This window comes from Macrotis lagotis, chromosome 5, assembly GCF_037893015.1.
Source record: "Macrotis lagotis isolate mMagLag1 chromosome 5, bilby.v1.9.chrom.fasta, whole genome shotgun sequence".
Taxonomy (NCBI): domain Eukaryota; kingdom Metazoa; phylum Chordata; class Mammalia; order Peramelemorphia; family Peramelidae; genus Macrotis; species Macrotis lagotis.
The window spans coordinates 96,333,793-96,345,897 of record NC_133662.1 but is presented as its reverse complement, the minus strand read 5'-3'; the positions used below and the strand labels follow the sequence as shown (position 1 = coordinate 96,345,897).

Below are 12,105 nucleotides of genomic sequence, written 5' to 3'. Positions count from 1 at the left end.
AAAAATTTAAAATTTAAAAATTAATGTTTAGTCATTTTAAAATAATATAGAAAATAAGTTATCAATTATTTTATCCATTGACAGTCATTTAAAAATATCTCAAATAACAGGAATTAATTACTTCAGGTATAGGATAGAAAGAGATACTTGTCCAATAAACTTTCCGTATTAGAGGACAGTTAATTTGGCATTTACTTCCAATCTCTGAAATAGCATAGTAATAAGAACGGTTTCGTCATACTAAAAGTAAACAACACAACTGATATCAGTTACTTTTGAGAAGAACTTTTTAATATTTGACATTGTTTTCAAAGATTTATTCCCCTCCCCAGTGGAAAAAAAAATATCGACTAGATTTAATCAGTTGATTAGGGGTCATGGTTGGTTCATGAGTCACCGCTATGATCACTCAGCATATTCAGTGTCTTTCTCTTTTGAAAATCAAGTTTTATGTGAATTGTTTAAGCTTGGAATAAATACAAAAAAAAATTGGAAACCAAAGAAGGTATAAAAATAAAGATTTTAGAAAAACATTCAGAAGCCACAACAAATTTGTCACTGTAAAACATAGCTTTGCTAATTAGTGTCTAATCAATAAAATACCATAGTGGTTAATTTTCTTATGTACTTATACTATTCCTATTTTTGCAGTACAAATTATTTTACCTACTTTGCCTTGTTAAACATTTGTACACTTAGGGGGCAGCTAGGTGGCGCAGTGGATAGAACACTGGCTCTGGAGTTAGGGGTACCTGAGTTCAAATTTGATCTTAGACACTTAATAAATACCTAGCTGTGTGACCTTGGGCAAGCCACTTAGCCCCCATTGCCTTGCAAAAACCTAAAAAAAAAAAATTGTAGACTACACATTTCTCATTGTAGATTTTGCCTGGTTTTGTTTTAATGGTGGCTAACTTGAATACATGTGTGAATATATTGACATGTCTTAATGTATGAACATATAGATGTAATATTATATGGAGGGATATATGCATGCACATATATATATATACACACACATACACACATACATACAAATAAGCACATAGAGAAATCTGACTTAGTAATCATAGCAAGATAAGTTAGGCTGTGGAAACTTCAGAGAACTTGGTGTTAAACAGAAAAACTGTTCCCATTGCATTTTTCTCAGCTTGAAATTTAGGTTGTAGAACCTAATACTAACAGTATTTAATTATTAATATACTTCAATAGTTTAAGCAGGTATTCTGTGACTGAACCTCATTGTTAGTGTTCAAAATTCCTGACAAGGACTAAGAGTGAAAATTTATTCCAATTAATGAGATTGAGAAGGCTCTAGTTTTTACCACTTGCTGAAGTCAAGACTCTTGGTCTTATGCCAAGAATACTTCGGCAAGCGGCACACCATTTAAAACTTAAATTTGATGAGAAAGAGGAGTGGCATTTCCTCAGTTAATTTTGGTTCTTATACTACATTTTTTTCAGCTGATAGTTAAGTTTGCTTTGATAGTTTATTTTTAAACTGATCTCTTGTGCAAATCATTGTTTGTTGTGCACATCTACAATGTTAGAGTTATCCTACATATGAGAAAACAGCAGCTGAGAGTTAAGATAGCCTGTCTGTGATGCTTGCTTGCAGACTCAAGAGTTACAATCACTACCCAGGCCTTCTCATTTTCTTTTTTATTCTTATACCATTTCACTGCGATTTTTGAAGAAAGAAATCAGATTCTATTATTAAATGCTGATTATAAAACATTTGAAGAGAATTGTCCTGAGAGACAATTTTTAAAATTGCTTATTTGATTCTTTTCATTACCATCTTAAGTTGAAATGCTTCTTTATCAAAATATGTAATTATATCATCATTCGTAGCTTTTTTTTTTGTTGGAGCACCTATAAAAAATGGGCCTGGCTATAGTGGGAAACTGTACTTCTGTCAACCTCTTCCTCATTCCAAATGAGGTACTAAAGAAATAGTAAGATGTTTTTAGGATGTAGTATTTCAGTGCTAGAGTTTTCTCATACACTGAGGGGTAAATGTGCCTTGCCCAAGGTCATATAGCTGGTAGCAAGACATGGATTCAACTCTGCTTTACTCTAAATCTAGTTCTTTCTCTATACTACATGCTGCCTCTCAGCTGACCAATGCTAGTATGCTATTTCTTTTTAATTTGGCATAGCAATCTTGTTCCATATTCAGGGTTTTCTAATAGTTAGAGGCATGTATTTAAAATAGCTGGCTAGCCTTCCTTCCAGAACATTTAAAAATGATCCTAATAGGCAGCAGAAAACTTGATATGGTAACTAGGCTTATTGTTTAAAGTGATAGTTTTGCTTTGTGAAAAGAATTCTTTTTAGCTTGAAATTCTCTTAGGTCCCAAAGTTACTTCTAAAATTTCATGGTAGGCTAGTAGCTACCTGGTGTAGGTAGAGATTCTCTTTTTCTATGTGCATCTAATTTTGAAATTGTGATTACTGTGCTGATATGGATCTTACTGAAACTCTTTGTTGGTCTATAGGTTGGATTATATCATAACATAATATGTGAGGCTGCCTCTCAAGAACATATGGTAATTTCAGTGAATACAAAGTACAGTGGCTTAGCAGCTAATAATACCAGCTTCAGGGAATACTTTACAACTGTTTATTTCAGCTCATCCAGAAGTTTATGAAGGTAAAATAAGGCAGATAGTAAAATTTTTCTTATCTGATTTGTGGTAGCTTAATTTAGTCTATTTTTTAGTGTGGTATTTATTATGTGTTATGATGATTGAATGGGCACTGTTATGAAAACATCTTTTCCAGGATTCTAGAAAATCTGAAAAGGAAAGAAATTTAGCTAAGTTATACTTAGCAGTTAAAATGTGAATGTCACATAAGAAGGAGAAAAAGTGTCCTTTGCTCTGTTAATTTCCTGCTGTGTGTTCACTGAGTTTTTTCAGTGAAGTGTAGCCACTTAATTTATTTTTCAGGTTAATTTATTTTAGTCTAACCATGCATATTTTTAGTATGCAGATGAATATAAGAGAATTTAAGTGTTCCAAGTTATAAATTTGCCATAATAGAAATGCATACTTGTAACAGCATCTGTTTAGAATTGACAATATTCCAAAGCCCTGCAAAAAATTGAATTAATTTTTTTCAATTCACATGAAAAATATTTTTCACAGGTTCCTGAAAATTTGTGGATCTGAATTAGTACGCCTTGAATTGGCTTGTGGCCACTTCCTCAATGAAACTTGTTTGGAGGTTATTTCTGAGATGTGTCCAAATCTTCAGGAATTAAATCTCTCCTCCTGTGATAAGTTACCACCCCAGGCTTTCAACCATATTGCCAAATTGTGTGGCCTTAAGCGACTTGTTCTTTATCGAACAAAAGTAGAGGTAAGAATTACTCATTTCCTTTTGTCATTTTCCATGACCAAATTACAAGCTTATCTAGCATAATGTTTTTAGTTGGTTCCACCATGTTAGATAAAACCTTGGTTCAGTGGATCATTAGTTCCATAATATTAATGTTATAAGTGAGAGATTTATTCTTGAGGTAAGGTTTATGTAGATGTCCAGATGAAACTGCTATAGAAGCTTGGAGGAAAAGTATTGGAGCAAGACTTGGGTCTAAGCTTAGTGTATCAAAAAGCACTCTTGTCCTGGTTAACTTTAGTGGAAGCAGTGACCCTAAGTAGAGGGATGTTCCTGAAGAGGGTGTGGTACTAAATAAAATGTAGATATAATGGGGGAAGGTGTTTAGTGAGTTTTACATATGGGAGTAGGTAAAGTACAGAGGAATTAGGATGAATCTAGGCATGGGAAGACTGTGGGATGGAGAGCCAAGTGAGGAGGTGGGGAAGGAGAATATTAACCTGAACTCTAGCAAAATCTTTAATAACTGAGTTTTACAGTATTAAGATGGAGAGTTGATTTTAATGTATTAATGGCATTACAAAATTTCCTTGGTTTGAACTATATATGGCATAAACAACAGGTAATTAGTTGACTGCTTATACTGATATTCATTTAAAAATTTTAAATTTCTTATGCTCTAAATATTATAAAATCAGTAATAATCTTGTCATATTTGTATCCTGCATACTGTGGTATAGTAATGAGAAGGTATGAGTTAATGAAATGGGTCATAGACGTGGGAGGAGAGCAAGTCCTCTTGAAAGAAACACAATTTTAATTTTTTTTGCATTTGTGCAAAATTCTGAACTTAATAAATTTCAAATAAAATGAGTATTTCTCTATAGACAGTAAAACATAAAGCAGAGGATTGATTGTACATGAAAATGAATTTTATGTACAGCTTGCTTTTCTTTTAAAATATATAATAAATTCAACATGTAACTTTCAAAGCTGTCCTTCCTTCTGGCCTTCCTTCTGTTCTCTTCTATGCATTTCAAAAACATATCTCAATGACTCTCTTTTCTTCTTCTTTCTCTTTTTGGACAACCCCCTCCCAAGTTCCTCTCTTCTTTCCCAGAAAAGAGAAAAACACAACCTTTGAAACAAATATTCATAGTTAGGTCACAAATCCCTATATTGGTCATGTCTGAAAGTATGTCTTATTTTTCATCTTGAGTCTACTCTATCAGGAGATAGGCAGAATGTTTCCTTATCAGTCCTCTGGAATTTTGGTTGGTCTTTGCAGATCAGAGTTCTTAAATCTTTCAAAGCTGTTTGTCTTTATTGATAGCACTGATGTATAAATTGTTCTCTTTGTTCTGCTCACTTCATGCTGTATCAATTCATAAAAGTTTTTCCAGGTTTCCTTGAAATTATCCCTTTCATAATTTCTTAAGGCACAATAGTATTTCATTGCATATTTCATAATTTATTCAACTGTTCTTCAATTCATGGATATAACCTTAGCTTCAGTTCTTTACTATAAGGAAAAGAGCCAGTATAAATATTTTTGGTACATATAGGTCATTTTCTTCATTCTTTGATTTCTTTGGTGTACAAATCTGGCAAAACTATTTTTAAGTCAAAAGGTTTGTACAATTTATTTTAAATTATTTATAGCATAGTTGAACCAGTTCACAGATCCACTAATAATTAGTATATTTGTTTTCCCACAGCCCCTCCAACTATTTCTCATTTTCTTTTTTTTTGGAACTGTAAATTGCTGATCTGAATTGTAAAATGAAACCTCCAAGTTGTTTTAATTTGTATTTCTCTAATTTTTAGTGATTTGAATCATTTTTATATATGCTTATTGATAGCCTTGATTTTTTTTATTTGAAAATTGTTCACCTTTCTATATTTACATATAGAAAAAGGACCCTTATAAATTTGAGTCAGTTCTTGAGGTCTTTATCAGAGAAAATTTCTGCAAAGATTATTTCTTGCAGTTAACTATTTCCCTTCCAATTTTAACTGAATTGGTTTTGTTTCTTCTCAAAATAACCCAACAACTTGGAAATTGGCATTATTCTGGACTGGACTTTGAGGAATAGTATTTATGTCACCATAATTTAAGAAGTACTAGTTTTTCCCCACAGAAAAATTATACATATATACAATCACACACACATTACTATTTTATGAATACTACATTCAAAGCAATAAAGTAGTAGAAGTACACAGGTGAAAAATTAAATACTCTTTTCCCTTAGGTGCTTATATTTTACTGCAGCGTATAGACAGTATATAATATAGACATAGACAAGTTGTTGATCTTAAGATATCAGTAGAATATCTAGAGTAAAGTATCCAGCAGGTAGTTAGAAATGACTGGAGTTTAAGAGAGCAATTAAGGCACATTATAATAAAATAATGATTGGAAACTTTAACCATCTAATCATTTATTAGATCTATCTATTTTTCTGACTAAAGAAGAGCAGGTAAAAATTATCTTATCTTGTTGAGGATTTTATCCTTTAAAAATTGCCGGAACCAAAAGGGCAACTTGTATTCTGGGCCACTCGTACCAGTAAGAAAGAAGCTTGTTGGAGGGGGTGGGGGTGTAAATAATGAGAACCTTGTCAGGAGATTGACCTTTCCAGTTTAGAGTTTTTGATGGGTAAAGCCAGGCAGTCTAGCTTGCACCTTAGATTTTTAGGAGAGCTGACTTCAAAGCATTCAAAGAAAACATAGTAGGAATACTTTTGGAGAAATAAAGAGGATAAAAGAAGAAATATGATTATTGCTCAGGATTTATAAGACAATTATGAACTTTATTTATCTGTATGCATGTTATTTCACCTCCATAAAATCCAAACTCTTTGAGGAAAGGGTCAGTTTGATTTTTTGCCTTTCTGTTTCCCACTCCTTTGCACAATGTAAATGTTTGTTAAATTAAATTAACTGCATGAAAAACTGGAGAATTGTGTATGAAATTAAGAAGACTCATAGGGAGTTGATTCTCAATATAAGCTGGGAGACATATATATAATAGACAACCTAACAAATTTGAAGAATTGTCACCAGATTCAAATGAACTATCTCCTTGAACTAGCAGGTGTAATGATATCTGGAGAATAGGAAAGCTATGATAGGGTTAAAGGATGGCACATGTTTTGATTTTGAGAATAGATTCAGTAAACTCTTAAGTCATCTGTACCCCAAGGAAACCAAAGAAAGGAAAAAGGACCCCTATTTACATGGATACTTAATACTTAATAAGGAATGACTGACATATTTGGATATATGAATATAATGGATTATTATTATATCTTTTAATTCTGAAATGGACAGTTCAGTGATAGCTAGAAAAACTTGCATAAACTGATATAGAATTATGTAGCAGAACCTAGAAAACAATTTATACAGTAATAGTGACCACATAAAGACAAACAGCTTTGAAAGATTTAAGAACTCTGATACAAGCAATGACTAATCATAATTCAAGAGGACAGATGAGGAAACATGCTAACTCCTGAGAGAGAGGGAGATGGACTCAAAGAGGCAGACCAAGACATACATTTTCAGATATGATCAGAATGTGAATTTGCTTGATTATGCACATGTCATAAAGATTTCATTATACTTTTTGTTTTTATTGACAGGGTTGAGATGGAGAGAGTAGTGAAGGATATAGTTGCCAAAAAATAAATAAAATAGTGTTAATGAAGCATTTCTTCAAAATGCATAGAAAAAATGATAGAGAAGACTAGAGAAAAATACAGATAAGCAGGACAACTTTGAAAGTCACATGTATTTATTATATACTTTAAAAGAAAAGAAAACTGTAAATAACAGAAATTTACAGTTTCACATGCAGCCCTTTTCTGTTTTATGAATGTGGGGGTGTTTCATTTAATTGATATTTGTTAACATTATACAAAATTCAGGTGAATAAAACACATGTCATGACATTCAAAATGATAGGAAAAGTCTAAAATTAAATAATTGATTAGTCATTATCTAAAAAGAAGGAAGTAGTGATCATAGAGATCCAATCTGACTTCATCAAGGTCATGCCACAATAAAATCATGTTCCTTTATCATGTGGTTAGTAAATTGGTGAATGTGTGCTCTCTCTCTCTCTCTCTCTCTCTCTCTCTCTCTCTCTCTCTCTCTCTCTCTGTATATATATATATATATTTGTATATATATATAAAACTTAGATTTTAGTAAAGAATTCAGCAAAATTTCTTTAAAAATTCTTATAGATAAGATGGCAAAATGTGTTCTAAGAAATAACATAGTCAGATGAACTTGAAATCAGTTGAATGACTAAAACATGAGTCATTAATATTTTGGTTTGAATTTGAAAGGAAATGGAATAACCCAGAAATCTGCTTGATTCTCTTACTAAATTGTATATGATGCAAAGCCAAGAGGAATAACTAGAATGCTAAATAGCAAAGTGTTCATAAAGATATCAGCAAGAAGATCAAATAAGATGAAATTTAATATGTAGAAATGGAAAATATTACCCTTTGATTCAAAAAGACGAACAACAAAAACAAGTAAAAATAGTCTCATAAGTACATCAGTCATGACTTGAAAATTTTTCTGAAAATGATTTAGAAATTTCAGCGACCTATAACTTTGATATGTCAGTAGTTTGATGTGGCAACCAAAAAGAAGCAATGTGATATTAAACTGCATAGAAAAGATTAGGTAGGTGATAGGACTGCTATATTCTTCCCCTTCTCTCCCCCTCCTGCCCCCACCTCCCAATATAGACCATATCTGGGGTATTGTGTTCAGTTCTGGATGTTCTTTTTTAAAATGGAGTGTTGATAAAGTTGGAGATCATTGAGAGGAGGTTAATGGGGTTGGTAGAAGGCCTTAATTTCATGCCATATTAGAATCAGCTGAAAGAACTGGCATTGTTTAGCTTGGAGAAGAGAAGACAGAGAATACAGGATACTTGTCATGAAGTATTTGAGACTATCAACTTGGAAAAGAGATTAGACTTAAGCTGCTTGATGCCAGAATGCAGAAACAGGTGAAGTGAAAGGGTAGAAGATTCAAAGAAAAGTTAAGCAGCCAATAAGGAAAAACTTGTAATAACTAGAACTACCCAAAAGTGAAAGGGGTACCCTGGAAGTCTTCCAGCAAAGATTGGATGACCACCTGATTTTGTATATTTAGAAGAGATTTTTGTTCATGTATAAGTTGAACCAGATGCCTTCCGAAGTCTCTTGTATGACTCTGAGTTTCAGACAGTGCAGTGATAGGGAGGACCCCTGCTGTCTTGTGGTCATGAGCACTAAGGAACCTCTCTGCCTTGAAACTGTGACCACACCCCCACTTTGTTGCAGCAACAGGTGCTAATGCTCTTCTTTGTTGTAAAACTGAGACCAATTTCCCCTGCAACTGCAGGCACTGGTGCATCTGTCTGCCTGGGACTGCTGTTCCTCTGCAGCAGCAAGTGCTAGTGCTCTTTCTTTGTCCTGGATCTGCAACCCAGAATTATGTAGGGTCAAAGCAACGGGGTCCTCTGTCCATTGTCAGTTCAGGGCTGCCTGTAATCTTTCTCTGACCAGTTTCTTGACTGCCTTGCAATTTCTGAGTAGAGAGCTCCTAGATTTGCTTTCACTGCTGTCACAACCACATCCAAGCCACAGCTGGTATTGCTGAGGGGTTGCCCTCTTGGCCAGCTCCCAGCTGAGACTTTACCTAGGGTCATAGACCTCTCTTGCCAACCTCCTAAATTGCCTTGGTCTGAAAAATGTATTACTCTCATCATTTGTTGGTTCTATTTTAGTTACTATTTTAAAGTTGTTTGAATGTTACTCTTTGGGGAGTTCAGTGGGGTTGCAACTTCTACTTCGCCATCTTGGCTCCCACCAAATTTAAGGTAATACATATATATACACATATAAACTCACCTATAAATACACACATATTCACATACATATAGATATAGATATATTTCTTAGTTGTAAATAGTTTGCTTTGTATCCCTATATGAATGTGAGCTTGTTGGAAGCACAAAATAAGAGCTTATTCATTTGAATTCTATTGATTATAGACATTCTATTTGTAATGGTTTTGTAGCTCATGCATATGATTTTCAAGCAAAAGACTTACAAAATGTCAGACTTGAGTGGGCATCAGAGATCTACTCTATTTATAGAGTTCTAATTAGAAAAATATTTCTATCAAGCCTGAATCTGCCTCTTTACAAGTTTATTGTAGCATTTAAGTCTGCCCTCCACAACTAATCTAAACAAGTCTAGTTACTGTTTCTATGTAACAACCTTTCAAATATATATATATCTCCAAACAACTGCCATGTCCAACTTAAGTCCTTTTCTTCAAGTTTCATGTCTGTAGTTACTTCAGTATGTCCTCTTAAGACCTGAGCTTGAGGTCAGTGACCATCCCAGTTTCTCTCCTGTGGATAATCTAGTTTGTCAGTTTTCTTCTTCATTAGTTGTGGTCTGACTGGGGTGAGGTATAGTGAGACTTTCCCTAGTTTTTTCCTTCTAATGCCTTACCTTAAGTGTCAAATATCCAACCTAGGATACTGTCATACCAGATTAAAATGGAATTGGAAAATGTTTAACAATATAAATAAAAAATACAGTGCAATATGGATGATTTTAATTTGTCGTTTTCTGGGTCAATATGGTACCCAAAGGGATTTTTCTATTTGAATTTGACACCACTGGTTGAACCTCATTCCTCTCAGTGAATTAAAGATCATAGACTTTCTTGTTTGCTATGTTATCCTACTCACATTGAATATGCAGTTTACTAAAAACCCCAGATATTTTTCAGATTAACTTCTATTTAGTCATTTCCCTTCCAACAGATATATGATATTTTGATAAGCTGATTTTTTTTAAAAAGACTTTATCTCCATTAAATTTCATTTGGCCTAGTATTATAGCCCAGATATCTCCAAATTGGAGGTCATGCCTATTAGAGGATCTCAATTCTTTTCAATTCAATTCAATAAAACTTTATTAAGTGCTTGCAATTTTCTAAGTGTTAGGGATACCAATAAGAAAAATAAAGCCAATATTTGTCCTCAAGGGGCTTATCTAATGGGAAAGACAACACACAAAAGGAAGGGGTAGCAACAAGTGCATCTATCATGTTCTGTGGAGTCCAAACCAACCAGAGATGTTAATGGAAGGTTGAAAATTGGAAAACTGGTGGGAATGCAGAATTTGGGTTAGGCTAATCTCCCCTAAGTCATCAATGGGTTTGAGGCCTATTGCTTACTCTCAGCCTACTTTAGCTTGTCTATCAGAACAGTTTTGTTGTTTTTTTTAACCAGGGTATGAATGCTACACATGCTACTGCATGCAACAGCCATACTGTATATAGTGTTTTCTTGGCTCTACTACATTTAGCATCAGTTCATATAAACTCTCCTTGCTTTTTTGGTATTCCTTATACATATCTTTTCTTACAGTATGATTATTTCATTATATTCATGTATCAATTTTGTTTAGTCATTTCCCTAATTGATGGACATCTACTTTGTTTCTAGTTCTTAACTCTCAAAAAGTTCTACTAGAGATATTTTGAAATATATGGGAACTTTTTTATTTGGCAGCTTACTTTGGGGTATTAAGCCCAATAATGGAGTCTCTGGTTTAAAGTACCAGGGACATTTTAGTTACTTTATTTGCATAATTCCATTTTGCTTTCCAAAATTATACCATTTCACAGTTCTACCAACAATGTATTAGAGTGCCTATCTTTCCAGAACCCCTCCAACATTAATTGTTAACATTATTTGTTGTTTTTGCTAATTTGGAGGGTGTGAGATAAAATTTCAGGTTATTTTGAAAGTGCATTTTTCTTATAATGAGTGATTTGGAATATTTATATGTAGTTGCAAATATTTTGCAATTCCTTTAAAAACTATTAACATCCTTTGACTATTTATCTAATGGAGAATGATTGTCAAATATATTTATTCATTATATAACTTGGCAACCAAATCCTCATCAAGATATTTGATGCAAAGATTTTCCCCCATTTGACCACTTCCCTTCTCCTCTTAGATGTATGAATGTTTCTTTGCACAAGCTTTTCAATTTCAGTTAATCAAGTTGACTATGTTTTAAAATTGCCTCCTGTCTCTTTGTTTAAGAGTACATCTCTTATCCATATCTGTAAAAGGTATATTATTTCTTTTTCTTACTTTTTTATAATATGATCTTTAATATTAAGGTCACATCTCTATTTAGAATAGGTAGTAGAGTGTGGGGTAAGGCATTGATCTAAGCCTAATTTATACAGACTTCTTTCCAGTATTCCTAGTTTTTATCAGATAACTCATTTTCCCCTAGATACCTTATAATGACCACTGTATTAAACATTATGTTGTTGAGTTTGATTGTTTTGCATTCTCCCTTGTCTAGTATATTCCATTGATCTTTTTTAACCAACAACAGATTGTTTTGATGACTGCTGTTTTATAATTTAGTTTGAGATCTGAAGTGCTATTCCTCTTTTATCATTACTTCTTTTATCATTTCCCTTTATATTCTAAATATAATCTTTTTAAAATGAATTTTGTTATTATTTCATCAAATTCTTTAAAGTTACCACTTGGTAATTTGATTGGTATAGCATGAAAAGTATAATTTTGTTGCTATTATCATTTTTAGTATATTGGCATAGCATAGTCATGAGCACTGAATATTCTTCCAGATACTTTATTTGTTTAAGCAGTTTTTTATTGATATTTTATTTTATTTT

At 33.0% G+C, this 12,105-nt stretch overlaps 1 protein-coding gene across 4 annotated transcripts in view; it reads left to right on the top strand.

The window, feature by feature from the left end:
- Window positions 1-12,105, top strand: part of FBXL4 (F-box and leucine rich repeat protein 4) — a 135,779-nt gene that overhangs the window by 67,889 nt on the left and 55,785 nt on the right. For all 4 annotated transcript variants that reach the window (XM_074187215.1, XM_074187218.1, XM_074187216.1 and 1 more), the window contains one exon: window positions 3,153-3,366. In XM_074187215.1, coding sequence (XP_074043316.1) covers window positions 3,153-3,366 — 214 coding nt within the window. The remainder of the gene's footprint in view (window positions 1-3,152; window positions 3,367-12,105) is intronic.